The 27,513-nt window shown below is 47.7% G+C and overlaps 1 protein-coding gene and 1 long non-coding RNA gene across 3 annotated transcripts in view; one reads left to right on the forward strand and one right to left on the reverse strand.

Annotated features, from left to right (window-relative positions):
* PHLPP1 (PH domain and leucine rich repeat protein phosphatase 1) overlaps positions 1–4,130 on the reverse strand; it is a 257,789-nt gene extending 253,659 nt beyond the window's left edge. The window contains exon 1 of one of the 2 annotated variants that reach the window (XM_063922998.1): positions 2,796–4,130. In XM_063922998.1, the coding sequence (XP_063779068.1) occupies positions 2,796–4,008 (1,213 nt within the window). In that variant the 5' untranslated portion in view covers positions 4,009–4,130. The remainder of the gene's footprint in view (positions 1–2,795) is intronic. The other variant, XM_063922997.1, reaches the window with a different exon arrangement.
* LOC134927901 (uncharacterized) overlaps positions 4,125–27,513 on the forward strand; it is a 75,522-nt gene continuing 52,133 nt past the window's right edge. The window contains exon 1 of the long non-coding RNA XR_010177767.1: positions 4,125–4,269. This is a non-coding gene — a long non-coding RNA (uncharacterized LOC134927901). The remainder of the gene's footprint in view (positions 4,270–27,513) is intronic.

Below are 27,513 nucleotides of genomic sequence, written 5' to 3' on the forward strand. Positions count from 1 at the left end.
AAAAAAAAAAACAACACAATAACAGGAAATAATTCAGTCTCTCTCTCCTTGTGTGATGCTTCAAAAAAAATAGGTGAATAGCTTCCATTGGTAACAAATAAGAACATTTTTTTCAAGTTTCAGACTGTGCTCGCTCATGTGAAATAACCCGGTTTATTGCAGGCGGTCTGAAAAGGGGTAAGAGGTACAAATCAAGTCCCCTGTGGCCAAGCATGGATATACTTAAAACCTGGACTGTTGGGTGCCCTAAGGACCGCGTTTGAGAACCTCTGATTTAGGCTTGTTCAAATTATTTACAGATACTCCAACCAATTAACAGATTACACATATACATAAACAAAACATAGCCCAGACTTAATAAAAAAGCAAAAAAAGAATACAGGATAAAAATGCATTCCTTCAGTATTCTTTATTAAGCCATAACAAGGTATTGTAAATTTAAAATGCATAGCACAGCATTCAAATGTGGAAAATATAAGATAACATCTCAGACCATAGTAAGTAGGTCCTCTATTTTAAAAAAATGTTATATACATTATTACTGCCCCTCTCCTCTTTCCCAATATTTTGCTCATCAAGGAATGCAGAAAATAACACCATTCTCACTGGATGAGAAGCAGCAGATTTTCAGGAAAGAGAGAAAGTGGAGAAAATGCTCATAGGGGTCGATTCAATTCAGCGACAGTTGAATAGCGCCGGAAGTTAGCTCCCGGCGCTATTCAATTCAGCTCAAGTTAAGTCAATGAAGGTCCATTCTCGCCGACTTAACAGGTTGAACTGTCGGGAGATCGGGCATTCTCCGACTTAACTCCCCGCCGCGATGCTGATTCCCGACAGAATCCGACTCGCGCCAGCCGCACTTTTGTCGGGTTTCCTCTCTCATCCCCCGGGGGTGAGAGAAGAATTCCCAACAATTGGTGTCACTTGGCGCTGTGTTGAATAGCGCCGGGAGCTAACTCCCGGCGCTATTCAACAGTCGCTGAATTGAATCGACCCCAATGTAACAAATCAGCGTCTGTCTTTTATAGATTGTTCTAGATAAAGGACAGCTAGAAGCAGAATTGCTATGGGCAACTTCTCTACTCCATCTCTCGAAGGTTTGATACATCTCCACCCAAGCCTGTTTCTAGCGTTTTCTGAGAGGAAACAAAAAACTACAAATACCTGTACTTGGAATTTTTTGCATTTTTTTAAGACTACAATTCATGGTAATGGGGAAGCATACAAGTAATCTTTTCAAATATTCAAACTGCTTCAGATACACTCCAAATAATAAAGAAAAAGAAAAAAACAGAAAAAAAACACCAACCATGAACACGTAAATAAGTAGCTGAAAGCAAATAGAAGCCTTGGCCTCTATCAGAAATCCATTTAACAACTCATTACTTGATCTGACATCTCAAGCATTTGTTCAAACAAGCGTAATTGCAAAATTTGCTCACGACGCCAGCAACGTGCACGGCTTACACGGCAGACACCGAGATCAATGATCCTAGTGCCTTGCTGCTGTTCACACAAGCCACAGATGAAACTACTGGTCAAAGCAACATACTGAAAAAAGTTTCAACCTAGCCCACGCTTTCTTTAGACAACACAGAGGGTGCATGACATGGAGGTCTGGTTTCACAGTGGTTTTTCGAGACATGAGCAAGTTCTGGAACACTCGTCTGAGCCAGTCATTACTATTCAGCCTTTCCAGGTGTACATATCACTGTGTACACACATGCTTCAGAATGCCACAAATATGAAGCTAAGCAACACACTTAATTCTTGTTATGTTATTTACAGTATAACAATGGTGACACACAAGGCCAACCCACAAACCAATATTTATATATCCAGGGCCATTAATGATTAATACCAAACTAAAGAAAGTGCTGTTAAAGAATAATCGGCTACAACTTTCTCTGTACTTTACCACTAATTGCATCATAGGCTTAAATTGTGCACTCTCTTAATTAACTGGATTTCACCAAAAGCTTTGTAGCGAATTACAGCTCTGATGCCAAAAACACCTGGATGTCAGTATTCTACTACAGGTCATTAGCCAAATCTTAGTGTCCATTTCCATGTGCAACACTGACACCAGTTCTAAGCATGCAGAGAACACTACCAAATACATGGGCAGATGAATTAACCTGGAGAAGGGTCAACGAAGTGATAAAGCAGTGATAAGTGCAAGGTGATAACGCACCAACCACTCATTACGGATACGAAAAATGACGTGAGCTGACTGGCTGGTGCGTTATCACCTTGCGCTTATCACTGGTTTATCACTTCTTTATCCCTTCTCCGGGCTTAATACGTCTGCCCTATATGTACCTATATAGTTTATGGAGAGGGAGACCACTTTCAAAATAACATGTCTGCAAATACAAATACAGGGGCAGATGTATTAACCTGGAGAAGGGATAAAGAAGTGATAAGTGCAAGGTGATAACACCAGCCAATCAACGAAGCACTGTATTTTACGTGTTATGTAGCAACCATAGACCATGGAGTGGTGCACAATGTACAGGATGGAACAACATCAAGAATGGTCCAAAATGGTTAGTGGTAGGAGCCCATGGCTAGGTGCCTGGGAATGCCAGTATCCAAGTGCTAGAGTTCAAAGTTGATGTGTGTAACAACTGTATGCGGAGCACAGGCAGGAGCCACTTGTCAAGGCATAGTGCATAGCACGTATTTTCCCGGCTGCAGCCCTCAACGTCACCTGTCTGATACTCTACCCACATGGTGCCAGCCTCTGTGCCCCCCAGGCTATAGGGATACAAGAGGGTGACACGGCTCCTTACCTGTGTAGAAGCGGATGAGACAGCCGATCTCCGGCTCCATGCCCTCCTCCTGCACTCGGCACAGGTCCCTGAATCCCAGCTGGAAGAGGTAGTCGTTCTGCACCAGCAGCGGCCTCTCGTGTGGCTCCAGCCGGCGGCTGCTCTCCCCGTGTAGCTGCACATACAGGGCGCCGGGGGCCGGGGCATGGTGCAGGGGGCGCGCCGGGACGGTCACCGCCACACAGGGCTGCGGCTCGGCGCTCAGCTCCTCCACCGAGGAGGAGGACGAGGAGGAGGCGGCCCCGCAGTGGAAGAGCTCCAGTCCTTGGCACACAGCGGGGCTCAGGCTGTCAGAGTCCCGGGGCAGAGCCGTGCCGCTGCCCTCCTCCCAGCACTCCCTCCCCGGGCATCCGAGCTCAGGCGGCTCCTGCGTGCTGCCGGTCCAGGCACCCCCGCCCGAGAACACCTCCGTCTCCGCTCTGTCCCCGCTGGAGGCAGCCGCGGCAGCATCGGGGGCCTGGCCTAACACCCTCAGCGCTCCAGACGAGCCTCCCCCCGGCCGGAGCAGGCGGGCGGCTACCTCGCTGGCCGTAGTGTCCGAGGTGCAGAGCAGCGGCCGGAGTCCGGGGGACGCGTGTCGCTGGTAGATGTGCACGCAGCCCCGCCGCAGCTCCCCGCGCACCCACTCCCGCTCCTGCGGCTGCAGCTGCGCCCACTGCTTGTACTTCAGCAGCAGCTTCCTGTCCAGGCTGCGGGAGCCGGGCCCTGGGGTGGCCGGCGAGGATGCTGAGGGGGCGGCGGCCGCCGTGCTGCCCAGGGGGTTCGCTGACAGATTCCTCTTCAGCCGCCGCCGCCTCCTCCTCAGCAGCAGCGCCGAGTTCGCACTGGACGCCGAGCTCTGGCCGCTCACAACCGGGGGGAGCTGCAGGGTGGCCGGCGCTGCGCCTCCATCCGTGTCCGGGCGCCGCTTCTCCCCCGCCAGGGTCCCGGCTGCCGCCTGCTGCTCCATGGGCTGTGACTCGGGACCACGCGAACCTTCCGGAGACAGCATTCCACGGGGGGACGCAGAGCATTCCACGGGGGCCGCCTCTAGGAAGCCCCGGCACTGCCCTGCGCCATCATGGAGATGATGCTGGTGATCTAGCAGCAGCGCTCCCTCCTTAATTGCTGGAGATGGGCAGCAGCAGCCCCGCCGCTCTATACACCGAGGGGTGTGCCCGCCAGCCAGCCTCATGCATATTAACCAGATCCGAGCGGCAGCGGGAGGCTCAGGCACATCCAGCAGCAGAGCACAGATGGGAGGGGACGTCCGTCACTCTGACGTCGCGGCCAGCGCTGTGCATTTCGGGACCTGTAGTCCATAGGTGGCCGCGTTCTCTACTGTTGCTGATGAGAGGTGTGACCGCAGGGAGCAGCACCAGTGCCGCTCGCCTGCAGGGGACAATAGCGCCTCCTGCTGCATCCTGACTGTTGCTGCTGCTGGTATGTGATACAGGTGAGTACGATGGCTGCTAGTTGCTGATCTCTCTATGGGGGTCATTACGAGTTATCACTCGCTGCCCATTTTCGCAGCGATCAGGTGAAGAAAACGGCATTTATGCCCATGCGTATGGCCCGCAATGCACATACAAAGCTCTTTGTGGTTGTGCTCAGGTTTTGGCGAGGTTTTCCTTCGCATTGACGGCCGCAAGGTGATTGACAGGAAGGGGTCGTTTCTGGGTGTCAACGGACCATTTTCAGGGAGTATTTGTAAAAACGCAGGCGTGTCTAAAAAACGCAGGCGTGGCTGGGCGGATGTATGACGTCAAATCCGGACACAAATAGGCTGAAGTGATCGCAAGCGCTGAGTAGGTTCAGAGCTACTCAGAAACTGCACAAACTGTTTTTGCAGAACGTGGCTGCACATACGTTCGCACTTCTGCTAAGCTAAAATACACTCCCCAGTGGGCGGCGGCATAGCGTTTGCACGGCTGCTAAAAACTGCTAGCGAGCGATCAACTCGGAATGTATTAATGTGGGGATGTGTGTGAAATGACAGGGGCTCTATATCAGCGCTGCTATCTATAAGATAGTGCACCGATATGCCAGACAGTGCATCAGCTATCAATAGCACTGGCCATTCCGATACCCGCAGCTATCGATTTTGACAGCTGCAGGTGTCGTTGCCCCATCACCACAGCAGGAACAGCTCAGTCCCTGGCTACCGCAGCTGCTGGCTGTGGGCTGCACGTGAAATCAAGCGATGCTAGTGGAGCTAGCCAGGGGGAGGGGCATATGCGCACTGGAGCTAGCCAGGGGGAGAGACACAGCGCAACAATAGGCTGTGGGCAGGGGCGACAAAACATTTAAAGGTTGGGTAGGGCAAGATAGAGCCAATTTTGGTGCCCCTGTGGAGCGGAGCTACCGGGGTGGAGAAGGCGGTACTATGGGCACGAAAACCAAGGAACCAACATGGATTTGTGAAGGATAGATCATGTCAAGCAAACTTATTAGGCTTTTATGAAACAGTGCGAACCTTGATCAGGGTAAGGAGGTGGATGTAATCTTTTTAGACTTTGCTAAAGCTTTCAACACAGTACCGCACATGAGACTTATCTCAAATCCGGCAATTTACAGGATCCCAAACAGCATGGATTCACTGGGGGGAGATCATGTCAAACAAATCTTATTGACTTTTTTGATTGTATGACTAAAGTGATGGATAAAGGTGGAGCCATGGATATAGCTTATCTAGACTTTAGTAAGGCTTTTGACACAGTTCCACATCGCAGACTGCTAAATAAACTTGAAAGTTTGGGATTGGATATTAGGATTATTGAATGGATAAGATCTTGGTTGAAGGATAGAAAACAGAGAGTTGTGGTAAATGGAGTGCATTCACAGGAGGGAAATGTTACCAGTGGAGTACCCCAGGGATCTGTACTTGGACCAGTGCTTTTTAATGGCCCTCATTCCGAGTTGTTCGCTCGGTATTTTTCATCGCATCGCAATGAAAATCCGCTTAGTACGCATGCGCAATGTTCGCACTGCGACTGCGCCAAGTAACTTTGCTATGTAGAAAGTAATTTTACTCACGGCTTTTTCATCGCTCCGGCGATCGTAATGTGATTGACAGGAAATGGGTGTTACTGGGCGGAAACACGGCGTTTCAGGGGCGTGTGGCTAAAAACGCTACCGTTTCCGGAAAAAACGCAGGAGTGGCCGGAGAAACGGTGGGAGTGCCTGGGCGAACGCTGGGTGTGTTTGTGACGTCAACCAGGAACGACAAGCACTGAACTGATCGCACAGGCAGAGTAAAGGCCCATACACACTTGACGATAAAATGAACGATGTCGTTCATTTCAGCCCTCATGAACGACGTCGTTCATTATATCGTCAAGTGTGTATGCATCCAACGACCAACGATGCGCGGCCCCGCGGGACGTTAACGTCCATCGTTCATCTGTGGAGCATGTATGCTCAATTTCCACTATGGTCGTTACCGACCAGAGACGACGTTGAATGTGTATGGTGTGAAAGACCAACGACCAACGACCAAGCCACTGTTCACCAGCTCATTATTTTAATAAACTGTTCAGCTTGGATGCTTTAACGATGAATGGTCTATGGTCTTTGGTCTTTCGTCTTTGGTCTTTCATCTTTCGTCTTTCATCTTTCGTCTTTGGTCTTTCATCTTTCGTCTTTGGTCGTTGGTAGTGTGTATGCTCATGTGGTTTGCTCAGCTGTTCAAGGGAAGTTCAAGGGAAGTCGTTAACGACGGTCGTTAACGATGTGTGCATCGTCAAGTGTGTATGGGCCTTAAGTCTGAAGCTACTCCAAAACTGCTACGAGGTTTGTGATCGCAATATTGCGATTACTTCGGTCGCACTTTTAAGAAGCTAAGATACACTCCCAGTAGGCGGCGGCTTAGCGTGTGTAACTCTGCTACATTCGCATTGCGACCGATCAACTCTGAATGAGGGCCCATATCTTTATTGGTGACATTGCAAATGGCATTAAAGGGAAAGTATGCCTTTTTGCAGATGACACAAAGGTATGCAACAGGGTAGACACACCAGGTGGGGTAAAACAAATGATTGAGGATCTAGGTAGACTAGAGGAATGGTCAAGAGTCTGGCAATTACAGTTTAATGCCAAAAAATGCAAAATCATGCACTTGGGTCTCAAAAATCCTAAAGCTAAATACAGTATTAATGGCACTATACTGGAAACCACTGAGGAGGAAAGGGATCTAGGAGTCACTATTTTAGATGACTTAAAAGCAGGTAAGCAATGTAACAAGGCAATGAGGAAGGCTAGTCAGATGCTTGGCTGCATTGGGAGAGGAATCAGCAGCAGAAAGAAGTAATAATGCCACTGTATAGGTCATTGGTACGGCCTCATCTAGAATACTGTATTCAGTTCTGGAGGCCATATCTTCTAAAGGATATTAATACATTAGAAATTGTACAAAGGAGGGCAACTAAAATGGTGCATGGCCTACATCACAAAACATACCCAGAAAGACTAAGAAATCTCAATATGTATAGTTTGGAGCAGAGAAGGGAAAGGGGAGACATGATAGAAACTTTCAAATATATGAAGGGTTTTAACAAAGTCCAGGAGGGAAACATTCTCCAAATGAAGAGAAGCAATAGGACACGAGGACATGCACTGAGACTGGAGGGGGGGAGGTTCAGGGGAAATTTGCGGAAAAATTATTTCACAGAAAGGGTAGTGGACAAGTGGAATAGCCTCCCATCAGAGGTGGTAGAGGCTAAGACAGTAGAGCAATTTAAACATGCATGGGATAGACATAAGGATATCCTTACAAAGAAATAAGGATCAAATAAGGTTAGTGATAAAAAATAATATAAAAAAAAAAAAAAAGGGGCAGACTAGATGGGCCAAGTGGTTCTTATCTGCCGACAAATTCTATGTTTTATCTATAAGTTACAAGAACTATGACTAGGGAGCACAATATGCACTTCGGTCAGAAAGTGGTTTGATAATAGGGAACAGCGCATTGTGGTAAATGGAACTTTCTCTTACGTCCTAGGCTGAGGCGTAACTAAGGCAGGCCGAGTGGGGCACGTGCCCTGGGCGCCTTGGCAGGCCCAGCAGTGGGGGGGCGTCGCCGGCGGCCAGGGCATCATGCCCACTCGCCCCCGTCCCGCTGCAATGTGAGAGTAGGAGAGCACAGCATCTCTCCTCCCCTTCAATGTGCTAACTGCCGCTGCCGCGCTGCCAGCAGCGCTGTGTGTGTGTCCGGTCTCCGGCGGCGTTAGCCAATCAGAGCTTGCGGACCGGCTCCTGATTGGCTGCCGGTCCATGAGCTCTGATTGGCTAATGAGTCGGCGCCACATTAAGATAGCCGCCGCCGGAGACCTGGTGCGTTGAGGGTGTCAGGAACTGGTGCAGAATCCGGAATTCGGGATCAGGTACCAAGTGGTTGACGTTACCCAGAACAGAGGCGCGGAGTCTAACACGCCGGAAGGTTTTCACCAGGGAACCCCGCAAGGGGATATGGGCTTCGCGGCTTCCGACGTGCAGGTCGCGGCCCCCTGTCTGGGTCACTTGATACCTGAACTGGACTAGAGTTATGGCAGAGGTGTTGTATATGATCAGCCGCAGGGATACACAGGAACAAACAGGAACTGGAGAAGGTGGCAGGGTGCACACGGCCAGATGGTACGCTGGGGCTGTGGAGATGGAACAGCAGCAGGCACTCCAGGGGTGACACAGGAGGTAGCGGCACACGGACGGACTGGGGTGCAGACACTTGGAGACAGGGTAACGGCAGTCGGCAGACTAAAGTCGTCAGCAAGATGTTGAAGCTGGAATTCAATACTGGAACAAGGCAATACCCACTGGACAGATGAACTGAGACCAGAGAGGAACCAGAGAGCAGAACACCACATGGAGTAGCTATAACTGGCAAAGCTTCTTGGGATTGAGAGGCTTAAAAGAACAGGCTGGACCAATCAGTTGTGAGCACCAGACAGGCCCCCAGTAATTGATATAACATGCAGCTGCAGTGCAGACTGAGCAGGCTGACAAGCTGAATAGTAGTTTTCAGGTAACGAGCTGTAATTACAGAATCCAGACACCTGTGAAGTCAGTTGCTGAGTGCAGGAGCAAAGGCACTGGGAGACAACTATGCAGGAGCTAGCTGTGACCTGTAGTTCCACAAACTGAAGCAAAGGTAATTATAACAATAACAAAACATGAGTGCTCAGGATTGTAACAGTACCCCCCCACCCCCCTTGAAGAGGGGTTAAGAACCCCTAGAACCAGGCTTATCCGGAAATTCACAGAAGAAAGACCTCTTAAGTCTGGGTGCATGAAGTAACCGCTCTGGTACCCAGGTTCTCTCTTCCGGACCGTAACCCTTCCAATGCACGAGGAAATGAACTTGACCCCTTCTGAACTTGGAATCCAGAATCTTTTCCACAACAAACTCCTTGTGACCTTGGACTAACACAGTGGCAGGCCTTCTGGAAGGAGATCTTCTAAATCTCTGGGACACAAATGCTGGTTTCAACAAGGAACAGTGGAAAGTGTTATTGATCTTAAGTGATTTTGGTAAAAGGAGTCGAAAGGCTACTGGATTAATCTGTCTAATAATCCGGAATGGACCAATGAACCTAGGCCCAAATTTTTGAGAGGGCTGGCGTAACTTGATATTTCGAGTGGACAGCCACACCATGTCACCCACTTTAAAAGTACAAGGTCTTCGTCGTCTGTCAGCAAATTGTTTGGAACGAACAGAGACTTGGTTGAGTGCCAGACGTACTCTCCTCCAAATTTTCCTCAGACGAGCTACAGGATCAAGGGAAGAAGTCTGTTGCTGCAGGATGTCAAAAGCGTTAGACCTAGGATGGAACCCAGAGAGACAAAAGAAGGGTGACATGGATGAAGAAGAGTGACTGGAATTATTATATGCAAATTCAGCAAATGCCAGATGGTCCACCTAATCGTTATGGTACTTGGAAACATAACAACGGAGATACTGTTCAAGAGACTGGTTCACTCGCTCAGTCTGTCCATTGGATTGCGGATGATAACCAGAGGACAGACTAAGATTAATATCCTAGGCTGAACAGAAAGCTCGCCAGAATTGAGCAATAAACTGAGTTCCTCTGTCGGAGACGATGTCCTGTGGTAATCCATGTAATTTAAAGATATGTTGGATAAACAAGGTTGCCAATTCCCTGGCACTGGGGAGCTTGCGAAGAGGAACAAAGTGAGCCATCTTACTGAACCGGTCTACCACAACCCAAATGGTATTGTACCCCGATGACTTGGGAAGATCAACCACAAAGTCCATAGAAATATGGGACCAAGGTCTTGAGGGAACCGTAAGAGGCGTAAGATGTCCGATGGGAGCTTTACGAGGAGTTTTATGTTGAGCACAGATCTCACAAGCAAGAATGAACTCTCTAACATCTTGATACATAGAAGGCCACCAAACTGAGCGAGACAATAAATCCAGAGTCTTAGAAATCCCTGGATGCCCAGAGATTCTTTTTACATGAAATTCGGATAAAACTGCTTTCCTGTACTCTTTAGGGACAAAGAGGAGTCCTGAGGGAGTCCCCATGGGTGCAAGAGACTGTTTGGCTTGAATCTGTGAGACTAAATCTTGAGCAAGACCAGCATGGATATTGGAAACAGGCATAATTGGTTCAGAAGAGCAGGATGAATTTTTAATTGGAAGGAAGCTTCGTGACAAGGCATCTGCTTTAAGATTCTTCGATCCTGGCCGATAGGAGATCACATAGTTGAATCTAGTGAAGAATAATGCCCATCGTGCCTGTCTTGGATTCAGTCTCTTGGCTGACTCAATATAGGATAAGTTTTTATGATCAGTGAGGATTGTAATCACGTGTCTCACCCCTTCCAACCAGTGCCTCCATTCTTCTAGAGCCCACTTGATAGCAAGCAGTTCACGATTTCCAACATCATAGTTGGCTTCGGCAAGAGAGAACTTTCTGGACAGAAAAGAGCACGGGTGAAGTTTAGAATCCACTGGATCTTTCTGTGATAGGACTGCTCCCACTCCCACTTCAGAAGCATCCACTTCCATAACAAAAGGCAGGTCAGGATTTGGATGACTAAGAACAGGTGCAGATATAAAGGCTTTTTTTAACTTGAGAAAAGCTTGTAGAGCTGAAGGTGACCAATGTGACGGATCCGCACCTTTCTTGGTCAAATCAACAATAGGTGCAACAATGTCTGAAAATGAACGAATAAATCTCCTGTAATAATTAGGGAACCCAAGAAAGCGTTGTATAGCTTTAAGGTTAGTAGGTTGTGCCCAATCTTGAATTGCTTGAAGCTTACTGGGATCCATGGAGAACCCCTTGGGAGAGATGATGTATCCTAAGAAAGCGACTTCCTTCACTTCGAATTCACATTTTTCTAACTTGGCGTATAGATGGTGCTCCCGGAGCTTTTGCAACACCATCTGGACATGGACTCGATGCTGCTCCAGTGACCGTGAATATATCAGGATGTCATCCAAGTAGACCACAACAAATTTTCCCAGGAATTCTCGGAGCACATCATTGATAAAATCTTGGAAGACGGCAGGAGCATTTGACAATCCAAATGGCATAACAAGGTATTCATAATGCCCAGAATGAGTGTTGAAGGCCGTCTTCCACTCGTCACCGGCCTTAATTCGTATGAGGTTATATGCCCCCTGAAGATCAATTTTAGAGAAGATTTCCGCCATCCGGAGTTGATCAAACAACACGGAAATCAAAGGCAAAGGATAAGAATTCTTAACAGTGATTTTGTTGAGTCCTCTATAATCAATGCATGGACGTAAGGAGCCGTCCTTTTTTGCTACAAAGAAGAATCCTGCTCCTACTGGTGATTTTGAGGGACGAATAAACCCTTTGCTTAAGTTCTCCTGAATATAGTCTTCCATGGCTTTAGTTTCTGGCAAAGAAAGAGCATATAATCTACCCTTAGGTAATTTATCTTCGGATACCAGACTGATGGCACAGTCGTAAGGTCGATGGGGGCAGTGGCGGATTCCGGGGGGGGGGGGGGGGGGCACCAAGGCACGTGCCCCCCCCCCCCCCTGTCGTTTAGAAGAAGATTTTTTTTTTAATTGATAGTGCACGACATTGTAAGGGAAAATGGGACGCTCCAATCTCCGCGGCGGCGGCCCCTGCAGCACGGGGGGGGGGGGGGAGATGGTGCAGTCCTGTTGCTAGACTGCACTGAAGTCCCCCTCTGTCCGGTCCGCGTCCTGCTGCTGAGTGCCGTCCTGACACCCGTGCTGCTGCCAGCTGCAGTGCGGCGCTGGCAGCATGAAAAGCCCACTCCCCCCTTCCCTCACCTGTGTGTCAGTGGCTCGGTACATATCAAAGGAGGGGGCGGAGCTACATGGACCGGAATGGGCGGAGCTAACGGGACAGAAGGGGCGGAGCTACACGGACCAGGCTGCTGCAGTGCTGTACTGAGGGAGACAGTGGCTTAGGTAAGTGGTGGGTGACAGAGAAATATGTGTGTGTGTGTGTGTGTGTGTGTGTGTGTGTGTGTGTGTGTGTGTGCGCACACGTTTTATGGACGCTACTACTGGGGGGTTGCATTACGTGTAAGGACGCAACTACAGGGGGGGCATTACATATAATGACGCTACTACTACTGGGGGGGCATTACGTATAAAGACTCGACTACTACTGGGGGGGCATCACATGTAAGGACGCTACTACTTCTGGGGGGGCCATTACGTGTAAGGACGCTACTACTACTGGGGGGGGGCATTACGTATAAGGACGCTACTAGAGGGGGGGCATTAAGTATAACGCTACTACTACTGGCGGGCGTTACATGTAAGGACGCTACTACTACTGGGGGGCATTATGTATAAGGATGTTACTACTACTGGGGGGGCCATTACGTGTAAGGACACTACTACTACTACTGGGGGGGGGCATTACATATAAGGACGCTACTACTACTGGGGGTGCACTACGTATAAGGACGCTACTACTACTTGGAGTGCACTACGTATAAGGACGCTACTACTACTGGGGGGGCATTACGTATAACGACTCGACTACTACTGGGGGGGCATCACATGTAAGGACGCTACTACTACTGGGGGGGCCATTACGTGTAAGGACGCTACTACTACTGGGGGGGCATTACGTATAAGGACGCTACTAGAGGGGGGGCATTAAGTATAACGCTACTACTACTGGCGGGCGTTACATGTAAGGACGCTACTACTACTGGGGGGCATTATGTATAAGGATGTTACTACTACTGGGGGGGCCATTACGTGTAAGGACACTACTACTACTACTGGGGGGGGGCATTACATATAAGGACGCTACTACTACTGGGGGTGCACTACGTATAAGGACGCTAATACTACTTGGAGTGCACTACGTATAAGGACGCTACTACTACTGGGGGGGCATTACGTATAAGGATGCTACTACTACTGGGGGGGCCATTACGTGTAAGGACGCTACTACTACTACTGGGGGGGGCATTACATATAAGGACGCTACTACTACTGGGGGTGCACTACGTATAAGGACGCTACTACTACTTGGAGTGCACTACGTATAAGGACGCTACTACTACTGGGGGGGCATTACGTATAAGGATGCTACTACTACTGGGGGGGCCATTACGTGTAAGGATGCTACTACTACTGGAAGGGGCATTATGTATAAGGACGCTACTACTACTTGGAGTGCACTACGTATAAGGACGCTACTACTACTGGGGGAGGCATTACGTATAAGGACGCTACTACTACTGGGGGGAGGCATTATGTATATGGACTCCAATACTACTGGGGGGGGCATTATGCATAAGGACGCTACTACTACGGGTGGGGCATTACGTATAAGATAAATAAGATTGTGCTACATTTTGGCGTAAATTTAAATGGGGGTACTATTGTGTTGCCATGCCCCTTACTTGTGAGACCACACCCCTTTTCCCGGCGCGCGCCAAAGGATTATGGGAGGGCGCAAATTTATAGTTGCAGGGGGGCGCCGAACACCCTAGCACCGGCCCTGCTGCAGCCAGATCTCCATATCTGACATCAGGTAAAGGTCCGCTCCCCATCCTACCCCTGGTACCTTCCGTCCACTCTTCTCAATGCCAGTACCAGGGAACAGTTTCCATAGCAGGGGGCCATCAACAGTGTTAGTGTGGGGGTACAGGGGTGGTATATCAGTGGGTAGGGGTAATTCTTTGTGTGCCCCCACCAGCCCACTGCGCCCATCGATGTCATTGCCTCCCCACCTAGAACCTACCTGCCAGTTCAGTCACAGGGATCTCCCTGCCCCCTTCCCATCCTGCCTAGCGTCCCCCACCATCTCACTGGCCCCCCTCCCATCCCAATGTCTCCCACCCTATCAGCCCTGGGTATTCCCTCCCTTATTAAGCCCAGTGTACCCCCTTCTCCAACATAGTGCCACCCCTTCCCACCATGTCAGTGCCTATTTCCCATTCAGCCCAGTGCCCCCCTATATATCATCCACTGCCTCTCCCCATCAACCTCTATCTGGTGTCATCCATTGTCTCTCCCTGTCACCCTTTTAATGTCACCCACTACCTTTCCCTGTCTCCTACTGCCTCTGCCGTCACCTTCTCCCTCTCATCATCCACTTCCTCTCCCTGTCACCCTCTCCTTTCACACACTGCCTTTCCCCTGCATCACTATCTCGACATCCGCCTCTCCTGTTACCCTCTTCAAAGCATCACCCTCTCCCTCTCCATGTCAACTTTTCTCTGTCACCCACTGTGTCTCCGTGTCTACCATTCCTGTCACCCACTAGCTCATGGATACAGCATTCCCTTTGAAGCCACGCTTATTATTGTGGGCCACACCCACTTTCCCAGGAGCGTGCTTGCCTCTGGCGCACAAAGTACCCCCCAAGTCATGGTGCCCCCCCTGTCATTTTTTTCTGGATCCGCCCATGGATGGGGGGGGGAAGAGTATCCGCCTCTTTCTTGGAGAAGACATCCGCAAATGAATGATATGGAGTCGGTAGCCCCTCTGGTATAACTTGAGAGCATCGCACTGGCAAGGACAGACATCTTCCTGTACATTCTGTTCCCCACTGTAAGAGTTCTCCTGTCTTCCAGCAGATGGATGAATTATGGGATTTCAACCATGGAAGCCTAGGACTATGGAGGCCATGGGGCAATTGACAAGGAGGAAAATAATCTTCTCCGAATGCAGAAGACCAGTAGTTAAATGAACAGGAGGAGTTTGCTGAGACACTTGCCCACTGAGGAGGGGGTTACCGTCAAGGCCACAAATAGTCACAGAAGGCTTCATCTTTAGTATAGGAATGTTCCTGGACCGGGCGAAAGAGATATCCATAAAGTTGGCAGCTGCACCACAATCAACAAAAGCCTTGACTGCAACTTGCTGAGTAGGTAGACTAATTTGAACTGGAAGCAAGACTGCATTTTTTGGAGAGATTCCAGCCAGACCCAGGAGTAACTCCCCTTTTACCCCTGGGTCTTGTCTTTTCCCGACTTCAGGGTGCAAACATTAGCAAAATGACCCTTTGCTCCACAATATAAGCATAGGCCCATCGATCGCCTACGAGATTATTCCTGAGCAGAAAGACGAAAGGCCCCAATCTACATGGGTTCACTGGAATCTTCGGCTTCTTCCAAGGCTACTGCTGAGGGAGATGGTGACCCTCCACCTTTCTCCATCCTCCGTTCCCTGATCCGACGATCTACTCGAATTGCTAACTGCATGAGCTTGTCCAGGGTTTCAGGAGTAGGATACTGGACAAGGTAGTCTTTAATTTGCTCAGTGAGGCCTAAGCGGAACTGACTTCGGAGGGCTGGGTCATTCCAACCACTATCACCTGCCCATCTGCGAAACTCAGTGCAGTATACCTCGGCCGTGTTTTTCCCTTGTCTCAGGGCTCGTAAGTGAGCCTCTGCAGAAGCTGCTCGGTCCGGGTCATCATAAAGAATTCCTAGGGCGCTAAAAAAGGCATCCACTGTGTGCAAGGCGGGATTCTCCGTTTTCAATCCGAACGCCCAGGACTGGGGTTCCCCCTGCAGGAGGGAGATGATGATACCTACTCGCTGAGCCTCAGAACCAGACGATAATGGCCGGAGTCTGAAATATAGCTTGCAGCTATCACGGAAATTCTGGAACTGTTTCCGGTCACCTGTAAACCGATCTGGAAGATGCAACTTTGGTTCAGGCCCAGGAGCTCTGGTTACAACCAATGACCTGCTAGTTTCTTCCTGGGTGGAAACTCGGAGCTTTAGATCTTGCAGTTGCTGCATCAAATTTTGTATTTGACCAGCCAAGATTTGAGCCGGATTTTGCTGTGACGGGTCCATGCCCAGGAAGTGGTGGGCCAGTTATAATGTCAGGAACTGGTGCAGAATCCGGAATTCGGGATCAGGTACCAAGTGGTTGACGTTACCCAGAACAGAGGCGCGGAGTCTAACACGCCGGAAGGTTTTCACCAGGGAACCCCGCAAGGGGATATGGGCTTCGCGGCTTCCGACGTGCAGGTTGCGGCCCCCTGTCTGGGTCACTTGATACCTGAACTGGACTAGAGTTATGGTAGAGGTGTTGTATATGATCAGCCGCAGGGATACACAGGAACAAACAGGAACTGGAGAAGGTGGCAGGGTGCACACGGCCAGATGGTACGCTGGGGCTGTGGAGATGGAACAGCAGCAGGCACTCCAGGGGTGACACAGGAGGTAGCGGCACACGGATGGACTGGGGTGCAGACACTTGGAGACAGGGTAACGGCAGTCGGCAGACTAAAGTCGTCAGCAAGATGTTGAAGCTGGAATTCAATACTGGAACAAGGCAATACCCACTGGACAGATGAACTGAGACCAGAGAGGAACCAGAGAGCAGAACACCACATAGAGTAGCTATAACTGGCAAAGCTTCTTGGGATTGAGAGGCTTAAAAGAACAGGCTGGACCAATCAGTTGTGAGCACCAGACAGGCCCCCAGTAATTGATATAACATGCAGCTGCAGTGCAGACTGAGCAGGCTGACAAGCTGAATAGTAGTTTTCAGGTAACGAGCTGTAATTACAGAATCCAGACACCTGTGAAGTCAGTTGCTGAGTGCAGGAGCAAAGGCACTGGGAGACAACTATGCAGGAGCTAGCTGTGACCTGTAGTTCCACAAACTGAAGCAAAGGTAATTATAACAATAACAAAACATGAGTGCTCAGGATTGTAACAGAGGGGCAGGAGAAGCGCTGCGCTCTCCTCCCCTCACATAGCAGAGGGAAGCGGTGAGTGACTGACGTTCCTGACTAAGTAAGCGGGGGGGGGGGGGAGTCTTATATCTGGCACTGTGAGGCATGTATCTGGCACTGTGGGGCATTGTATCTGGCACTGTGGGGCATGTATCTGGCACTGTGGGGCATGTATCTGGCACTGTGGGGCATGTATCTGGCAGTGTGAGGCATTGTATCTGGCACTGTGGGGCTTTGTATCTGGCACTGTGGGGCATGTATCTGGCAGTGTGAGGCATTGTATCTGGCACTGTGGGGCATTGTATCTGGCACTGTGGGGCATCGTATCTGGCACTGTGGGGCATTGTATCTGGCACTGTGGGGCATGTATCTGGCAGTGTGGGGCATGTATCTGGCAGTGTGAGGCATTGTATCTGGCACTGTGGGGCTTTGTATCTGGCACTGTGGGGCATGTATCTGGCAGTGTGAGGCATTGTATCTGGCACTGTGGGGCTTTGTATCTGGCACTGTGGGGCATGTATCTGGCAGTGTGAGGCATTGTATCTGGCACTGTGGGGCTTTGTATCTGGCACTGTGGGGCATGGTATCTGGCACTGTGGGGTGCTGTATCTGGCACTGTGGATCTGACACTGGGGCACTGTGTATCTGGCACTGTGGGGCACTGTTTATCTGGCACTGTGGGGCAATTGTGTATCTGGCACTGTGTAAAAAGGGGACTCTGCATGCGTACTGTGCAAAAATTTAATGAAGGTGTGCTGAGAGACGACACAAGGGATAGGTGATAGTGTGCTGAGAGGCGACACAGGGGGTAGGTGATAGTCATGTTGGCACGCCCCATTTTCAGTGGCCACACCCCTTCTGGTGCGTGGTCACACCCCTTTTCGGCACGCCAAAGGCGCGCGCACATACTTCTTTTTGTGTGGTTTTTTTTTTGGGAGGGGGGCACTCTTCATCTTGCCCTGGGCTCCGAAAACCCTAGTTACGCCTCTATGCCCCTCCTACTAGTCTCAGTTTAGAAAATGTGTCTGGAGAAGCCGGTCACGTCTCTGGAAGTTCCTGAAGAGTTTTCTGCATTTATTTTACAGGACACTAGCTCCTGAGGGAACTATTCGCAAGCCCCACCACGGCGAGCATACATTCCCACAGCACGCCGCCACCCCTAACAGAGCCAGTAGAATGAAGAGTGGTGAGTACTAAGCCGGCGTCCCGGTTAGCAGGTCGCCGGCCATTATGGCGGAATGAGGGTATGGAGACGCACGGCTTCTAAATGGGGCGGACGGTGTCTCCCGCTGTGTACGGACAGACGCTGAACAGCGGACAAAGTACCCATACTGGCAACAAAGCCATAGAAGGAGTCTGTCGCCATTTTATGCACAAGACACATACAGCAGTATAAAAAAGGGCGGGCAGACTGCGCGCCATTAAGGGGGCGGGGCTTCACCATGAGCGGATCCAGCAGCTCATCAGCGCCATTTTCCCTCTGCAGCTGACACAGACGCTGACTGACAGGGATGCGCAGCTCCTCCGGAGAGACTCCAGATTACGTCATCGGTACCAGGGTGTCATAGCAGGGGGGGTAGGGCAATTGTTAGTGTACTACTGTGAGTCCCTAAGCTAGGTACTTAGTCTGCGACCCGGCTAAGCTTGACATTAGCGTTAAGGACGCCGTGTGGTGGTTCCATACTCCCTCTGTGTCTCCCTGGAAGGGCTCTTTGCAGGTTAATTGGGCATTTAACCTTTTCCTGTGTGTGTGTGCTGTCACTATACAGTATGTCAGGCAAAGAGTGTGTTTCATGAAAAGCACAGTGTTCATCTTCGCCAGGGGGTTCATTAGTGTGTTGTCCCTTCCCAGGCTAGTAAGGCAGAACCAGCATGGCTGGACTCCATTAGGGGAATGATTTCCACAATCTCTACTAAGTTATCTCGGAATGAGAAAGAGAGGCAATACTTAAGACAATCTATGACTGAGTTTATGAAAAGAGACTTGTTGGGAAATCTGCTTAGGTCCCCTCGATATAATCGCTTCTTTGGTACCAGTTGAGAGCAAGGCTTAACGTAATATGAAACACACGAGTCAATGGTTAAGAATTACTCTGTTTATTTAAAAAATTACAGCGTACTATATAGATAAGAAACATGGGTGTATACAATATGTGCAAGCATATGATTGGATAAATAGAAGTAGCATACGACATTACATGCAGGGTATTTAGTAACACACAGAAGTAACAGTTTTGATCTGGTATGTAATTGTCCTTGAAGATAAGACACAAACAAGCCTTATATTATATGAACAGACAAGGGCATCTTGTAGAGAGTGCGTACGTGTCTATTCAAACACATAACAATTCATATAGCATGTTTAACCCTTCAATCCCCTCTTAGAATCATATATTTAAATAACATGATTCTGTACATGGAGCTTTTTATTTCTATATTCAGTTAGGTATTGCTTATAGGCTGCAGGGGAGTTAGGAGGGATTGTAAGGACGGCTTCATACATAAGCGAGTTTTCAATACCTTTTGTGGCGAGTTTTCTGCAGCAGGGTATAATGCAAAAGAAAACAACACAAAAAATTACTATCACAATCAATATGTAGATTCCTAGTTGAACAAGACCCTGTTTCCAATTTTCAAACCAACCAAAGTATTGGCTCCATGGGTTATCAATACCTGAATTCTTTTTTAGCTCTATGGATAAATCATCTAGTTTTTTTATGGCTAGGGTAACTTTACCATTTGGCCCTGTGTTGTCAGGGATAAAGGTACAACATCCTTCTACCTGTTTTATGTAGACACAAACTCCACCCTTTTCAGCCAGTATCATGTCTAAGGCCATACGGTTTTGGAATGTCATTTGGGAGGTGGCTTCTAATTGTTCAGCTATACCTTTGAGTGCAACTTTGGTATCATTAATGAATCTCTGTTGGTTATAGTAGATATAATTGATCCATGCAACATTTTTATTGACAGTTATTATAGGGATTAAGGATTCAAATCCTGCAGCTACTTCATCTCTAGCTTTGAATTCGTCTGGCACCCCTCTTGGGACCCCAATTGTGTCAATATAAACATGTGGATCGAAGCTACCTACTGGAGTTTCCCTTTTTCTTCTATGTGTGGGAGCAGTGTTTGAGGTAGGGGAACCTTCATTAGTTGGGAGTATGTGTAATGGCATAATTATTTTGGCTAAGGCACATTGACCTTTCCATGGGATATCTAATCTAGTTCTGAGTTTTAAATCTCCACAGATATAATAAATGTCCCCTAGGGACTTGGTTTGATTAACTAGGATGGTGTTACGTGTTTCTGAGCAGTATCCAGGAGGGAAATATTTAAAATCCTTGCCAGAGTGGCTAGTGGAGTTGTAGCAGGTGTAGTTACCTGGGTATATGGTTATTGTGTTACCAGGGTTGGGGTTTTTTGAGAGTATGGGGTATTTCTTTTTCCATGTCTCACAGGTACTATCATTAGTTTCTGTGTCATTATATAAACTAAAGAAACAGCTTTCTTGGTCTAAAGGGATATTTAGAGGGACTGTTCCCAGATGGGGTCTGGATTTACCACATACATAACAATTAGTCATATTATGTTTCTTGGCATTATATCTCATCCATTCTACCCAAAGATTAATATCTGAAAACCCAGTTTCAATGGCCATAGTGTCTTCAAAAGTGGGGTTGTCTATAGCAATCATTTCCTGGAAGGTGATTATATGAGGTTTCAAGAGGTTGGGGCGTGGTTTAGGGGACTTGAGCTGGGCATACTTTTCATTGTTAAACATATCCTGCAACAAGAATTGTGTAAGGGATGGATTTATAAAAAAGGATTCACCCAGGACATAGGTGCCTGCATCAGTAGACTGGGGATGTTTTATGCTTAACATGAATTTACTATCACATCTGTTTTGTCTATAAAGGGTAAGACGGGTAAGCAGGGACTCGCCATGTTTGTCTTTACTTGAGAAAGCCTCCTTGGGCTGATATCCATAACTATGACCAGAATTCCATCCCACTGATCCCCAATACGCACATTTATTTCCCCAATATTTGCTAGTAACGCAAATATAGGCTTCAGTGGGGGTATTACGTGTTCCATACTGATCACACTTCCAGGCATAATGTTTGTTAACACAGGGAGCAATGGTACAGAAATCTATTTTGTAGGTGGCAACCTCAGTGTTTGAGGAGTTATACCAAAATGTATAGGTGCCGGATTTTTGTGTGATGTCTACTTCAGCTGTGGCTTGGTAAATGAGGACCATGAGGGCTATCGGCATAGTCCCCTGGCCATAGATAGACGTCTTCTTCTTCTTCTGCATCACCTGCTTCTCCATGTTGGAGGTCAGGGCTGTCTGCCCCGGTTAGTACCTCGCTGGAATCTCCTGGACTTGCTTCGTGATATGGGCTGGGTATCTTCTTCACTCGGGATGCGTGTATCCACGTGGGCCCCTCTTCAGTAAGTACAGCCGTTCTGGTTACTGCCACGACTTCCGTCTCTGGACCATAGGTGAAATCTCCTGGACCTTTATTCCTCGGGAGCACTTTCACAACGACTTTGTCTCCGACCTGAAAAGGATGTGTCGGTTCCTGTGGATTAAAAGGATTTTTACAAACAATTTTGTGTTTAATTTCATCTAGTTTTGTTATGAGGGACCTGACGTATTCTTCCCTTATGAGCTCTAAGTCTCCTTCCTGTACTACTAATGGTTTCTTAGCCCAGGGTGTAGGGAAGGGCCTACCCATAAGTATTTCAAAGGGTGAGTAACCTAGGGTCTTTTGTGGGGTCATTCTGATTTCTGCTAAGATAATGGGAAGGACCTGTTTCCATTTGTGGAAGGTACCTCCTGTGGCCTTCCTAAGTTTGTCTTTGAGGGTCCTATTCATCCTCTCTACGACCCCTGAACTCTGCGGGTGATATGGAATATGGAATTTCCATTCAATTTGTAAGGCCTTCACCAGGGCCTGTGTGATTTTTGCTGTAAAGGCTGCGCCTTTATCACTGTTTATCTGTAGTGGGCATCCCCATCTAGGGATGATTTCTTGGGTTAAAATCCTTGCTACAGTCTTAGCATCTTCTGATTTTGTTGGAAATGCTTCTGGCCACCGTGAAAACATATCAACTATGACCAAAGCATATTCCTGTTTGCCTTTACCTGGTATGTGTGTGAAATCAATTTGCAAATGCGTAAAGGGTGTAGTAGGGTATTCAAGATGCTGATGTTTTGCTTTATCAGGATTATTTGGGTTGTTACGTAGACAGGTAACACATCTACTGACGTAATGATCTACCAGTGTTTTAACATCAGTGATATAAAAGTCTTTGCTTAAAAGTAAGGCTGTGGTGTTCTTGCTATGATGTCCTACCCCATGGTAATGAGCAATGAACAAAGGGGCACTTGTTTGGGGTATACAAGGTTTCCCCTCTTTGCAGATTAATCCTGATTTGGGATTTTTCTGCAATACAGGATATATCCAGTCATCCAAATCCTTGTTGGAGGCTGTGGCCTGTAGCTCCGTGATAAGATATTGATCATTAATGGCAGGGGGGGTCATGACAGTCATATGGGACTGGGCAATGGGTTGTAGAGCTGCTTCTTTGGCAGTTTTGTCAGCAAGGGCATTGCCTTTGGATATGTCGTCCTTGCCACCAGTATGGGCCCTGCAGTGCAAAATTGCAATATCAGAGGGCAGTGTGATGGCATGGAGGAGGTTTGTGATAAGCTGTGCATGGGAAATGCCTTTTCCATCGGCTCCTACAAAGCCTCTTCTTGCCCAAATAACTCCATGGTCGTGGACAACGCCATGGGCATATTTGGAGTCTGTGTAAATTGTAACGGGTTTGTTTTGGTACATTTGGCAGGCTCTGGTAAGGGCTATGAGCTCTGCAGCCTGTGCCGACTGGTAAGGTATGGGCTTTGCTTCAAGAATGTCATTGGGCAGGCGCACAACGGCATAACCTGCTTGGTATGTGGAGTCATTTGGTCTGCTACAGGAGCCATCAACAAAGACATTGTCCGAACCGGGTATGGGTACAGGGGACATGTCTAATCTCGGGGAGGTCTCTGATTCTATTGATGCTGAGCAGTCATGGTTGTCAGGTATGTCATCTTGGGGACCCTTTAGTCCTAGGAGTGCATGAAGAATGGGTGCTGGGCCTGATGACGTGTTTGCATATTTGATGATGAGGGATGGGTTGCTTTGCAATAGGACTTCATACCCACTAAGGCGTTGGGCTGACATATGCTGTGTATGCAAGCCGTTAAGTATTGCTACTACATCATGTGTTGTGTGTAGAATTGTTGTGTGACCTAAGGTGAGTGTAGTTGCCATCTCAGCCACCATTGCACAAGCTGCCAGTGCTCTGAGGCAGGCAGGCATACCTTGGACCGGAACAGGCATTACTTTGGAAAAAAATGCCACGGGGCGCAGTTTGCTTCCATGAAATTGAGTCAGTACCCCCGCCATGGTTTTACAGTTGTCCCTTGCATATAAATGAAATGGTAGTACATAGTTTGGGAGGCCCAGTGCCGGACTTTTTACCAACATACATTTCAGACTTTCATATGCAGTTAACATTTCTTGTGACCATTGAATCTGTTTAGGTTTGTCATTGAGAGTGGCTTGTCTCAAAATGTTGTCATAGTAGGAACAATCAGATATCCACTGTCTGCAATAATTAATCATGCCCAGAAAGGATAGCATTTCCTTCTGAGTAGTTGGGGTGACCAGGCCCAATACAGACTGAATGCGTTGTGGACTGATTTTCCTTTCTCCCTGTGTGAGCACAAAACCCAAATAGTTAACATGCTTTTTACACCATTGCATTTTTGTTTTAGACACCTTGTGTCCACATTCACAGAGCCAGTTTAACAGTGATATACCATCCTGTCGGCAGGCCTCCTCCGTTTGACTACAGAGAAGCAGATCATCTGCATACTGTAGCAGGACAGAACCATAGGGGGGGTGCCAGGGAGCCAATGTGGCTTGGAGTACAATGCTATACACAACAGGTGAATCAATCCATCCCTGTGGTAATCTGCACCATGTTAACTGCTTGCCCTCAAAAGAAAAAGCAAAAAGTAACTGTGTCTGGGGGTCCACTGGTATGCTGAAAAATGCATTTTTTAAATCAATCACTGAGAAAAATGCAGCATCTACAGGGATGGCTGAGAGGAGTGAGTTTACATCAGGTACAATTGGTGCAATGGGAACAATTAGTTGATTGATTGCTCTGAGATCTTGTACAAATCTCACAGACCCATCTGCTTTTGCTACAGGGTTGACTGGTGTGCAGTATGGGGATACTACATGTCTAAGAATGCCTTGTTCTAAAAATTGCTGTACCATAGGTCTAAGACCTTCTATTTTTTCTTTTGACAAAGGGTATTGTTTGTGGTACACGGGTTGTGAGTCAGGTTTGAGTGTAGCTTTGTATGGTGTACATGATATTAGGCCAGTGTCATAGGGCCCCTCTGACCATACCTGGGGGTTTACAGTCTCTAACTCAGGTGGTGTGTCAAGGTTTACCCACACAGGTAAATGAGGTGATACAACATCCATGCCGCTACTTGAGGCAGAGGGACTGATTGTGATTTCGAGACGGCTGAGAAGATCCCTTCCCAGTAGGTTTATTGGGCATTCAGGTATTACAGTAAAGTTGTGTCTTCCCATATAAACGCCCTTCAAAGTTTCTATACTGATGGCGTCGGTAATATAGGCTTTTGTGGGTATCCCATTAATTCCCATTGAAGGAGCAGTCCTTTCCAGGTGACCATTGTACAGGTCCTTACACAAAACACTGGTAGTAGCACCACTGTCCACTAAAAAGGGGACGGCTTTTCCTCCCACAATTAAAGTGAGCAGCGGTGGGTCCTTCCAATGCTTTGTGATTTGGGCAAAGGCTGAGATACCCTCCTCCGGGCCCCGTCAATGGGTCTGTTCCTGCCAGTCAACTCGAAAACGGGGAAAGTCTTTAGTCTGGTCTCTGGGTTGGCTGCGGGGTGGTGCATCGTTGTGCATAGGGTCCCGGGCCTGTCGGGGTCTGCTGGGGGGATATGGACAATCCCTGGCCCAGTGGCCATCTTTCCCGCAATTGTAACATGTATTGGTCTGTCTCCTAGAAATAGGTGGAGGTCCCATAGGGCCCCTCTGGAACCTATTGTCTTGGGGTGGGCGGAAAGACCTATTTGGCTTTCCCGGGGGGTTCTGGGGTTTCTGGTAGTTATGTGAGGGTATAGAACTGACAGATTTCCTCATTTCAAAACAACCTGCTGCTTCTTTCTCATATAAATGTTTTTCAAAATCTTTAAGATCGTCAGAAGTCCAGCTGGAAACACTTTGTTTTACTGTGAGACCAGTAGAGGGCAGCAGATTGTTAACAAATGTAGAAATAAGAAGATTATGGCAATTCACTAGGCTGAGCCCTGCTTCTTCAGACCAACACTTTTTAAATCTTTTCCAGAATTCTGTTACTGATTCACTAGGTTTCTGTTTACATGCTACGGCAATTGGGAGAGATGAACGAGTTTTAAATACCACATTCATGTGATCACTAAGTTCCTTCCACATTTTGTCTATTCCATCCTGCGTATTTAAAGGATAATTAGTGGCAGTTTGATTATCTGCTGTTATGGGGGTGTTAATTGTGGGTACTTTTGTCCAATCCCACCCATTATAATGATCTATGACCCCATCTATGATGAGTCTCATGTCTTCTTGTGTGAAACTCCGTCCCTTAGAAGCCTTTTTTAAGTAAGCAATACATCCTAAAGGGGTGATCATTGGTTTAGGACAATTTTTAATTATTCTGTCTAGATCCTCAACTTCAATGGATTTTTTAAGTAACTGGTCCCCCACTGTCATAAAAGGCAGATGAGTGCCAGTGCTACTGGTTGCTGTGTTATCTTCAGAGAATTCATTACCGGACCTGGTGTGGTGTGGGCTAAGAGGGTTCTCGGTGATAACAGTGGAGTCAGCCGTTTGGCGACGGGCAGTTAACATCCTAACCGGGGTACCAAGAATGTCTATACCAGTATTTAAAATACTCCTACCCCAGGTAGTTCCTGGGGAATCTGCGGGTGGTGGGATATTATGTTCCTCAACTAACTGATTTACAGGGGCACTAGGGGTAGGTGGGGGTGGTATCTGACCTGCAGGGGGGTTCTGTATGAGAGTGTCTAAGAGGGCAGGTGAGGGATCGCCACCCCCTGCGCCTCCACCAACACCTCCTGTGGGTCTCTGAATGTGTGAAAGGGCTACAGCCGCCAAAATGTCTGTATCATTTAAAGATGGGTACAAAGGACTATAGGGAGGTGGACAGGATGCTTTAACTGTTTTACTTATCCTCTCCTCCTCTGCCTTGTGTAATTGGGTTGTTATATTTTTTAGTTTTCTTTGCTTCTTATTAGTGGAACTGTCATACCAATGGGGCGCTATAGTAAGCCACTGTTCCCCTCCTGCTCTCATGTATGTCATGTTCCATTGTGGATCATGATCATACCATGGCCAGGCTGCTTTATCTTCTAAACATAGTCCCTTAACCATATCCATATAGAAGGGAAAATTTGTTCCATCCCGTGGGAAAGATTTGGGACTTCCTACGGCTTCTGTCCAGCCTGCCAGATTATCTACCCATGGGTTAACAAGATAAAAATTTGTAGGAGAAACACGGCCGACATAGTCTTTACATGTTTCTCTGGGGAGGGGCGGGGGATATTCAGTCTTTTTACTCTGACTTGCTCCCATCTCTTAAATAAACTTTCAAAACAAACTAACAACAGATTATACAAGTATATATATGCGATTAGATAAAAAAGTCACTGAGGGGGAATATCAGTTTACGTATGCATTCAGCTGATCTGATCATAGATCATTGGTAACATGTTGGATTACACATTCCTACATAAACCAAAGGGACATTGGGTATACAAAATGTTTTTATGATATCAACCATACGTACACTTACCACCCGTATAATTGATATTTTGCAAATAAAGTACAATTTTCTTGCATAAAATAACTGTAAATAGCAATGTTATATGACATTCAGTGTCCGTACACTTACCAACCGTACACTGAGTATCCTAATACAAATAAACAATATAATTTTTACAAATATATGGCCATATTCAAACTAACTAGGCGATCAGATCGAGGAGGCGTTGTTATTTGGACCCCTGGTCCATCTATGGTATCCCGGATACCTGTGCCTTTAAAGATTATATGGACCCCTGGTCCTTCTATGGTATCCCTGATACCTTTATGTGGCGCCCGGCGCCTTTAAGAAAACAAGTTTCTTTTCTGCCAAGTCCCGGATTTGGATTGTATTTTTTGGTCACGTGTTCCCGGAACACGGAATGAGTTCAAATCTAGTAGTAATCGCAATCCCTGAACGGAAAAGACAGACAATAAAATTCTCTATCTTACCGGGCAGGGGACGATCGCCTAGATTCCGGACTTTGAGCCCCCAGCCTGTTGGGAAATCTGCTTAGGTCCCCTCGATAT

This window comes from Pseudophryne corroboree, chromosome 5 (genome assembly GCF_028390025.1).
Source record: "Pseudophryne corroboree isolate aPseCor3 chromosome 5, aPseCor3.hap2, whole genome shotgun sequence".
In the NCBI taxonomy this organism is placed as follows: domain Eukaryota; kingdom Metazoa; phylum Chordata; class Amphibia; order Anura; family Myobatrachidae; genus Pseudophryne; species Pseudophryne corroboree.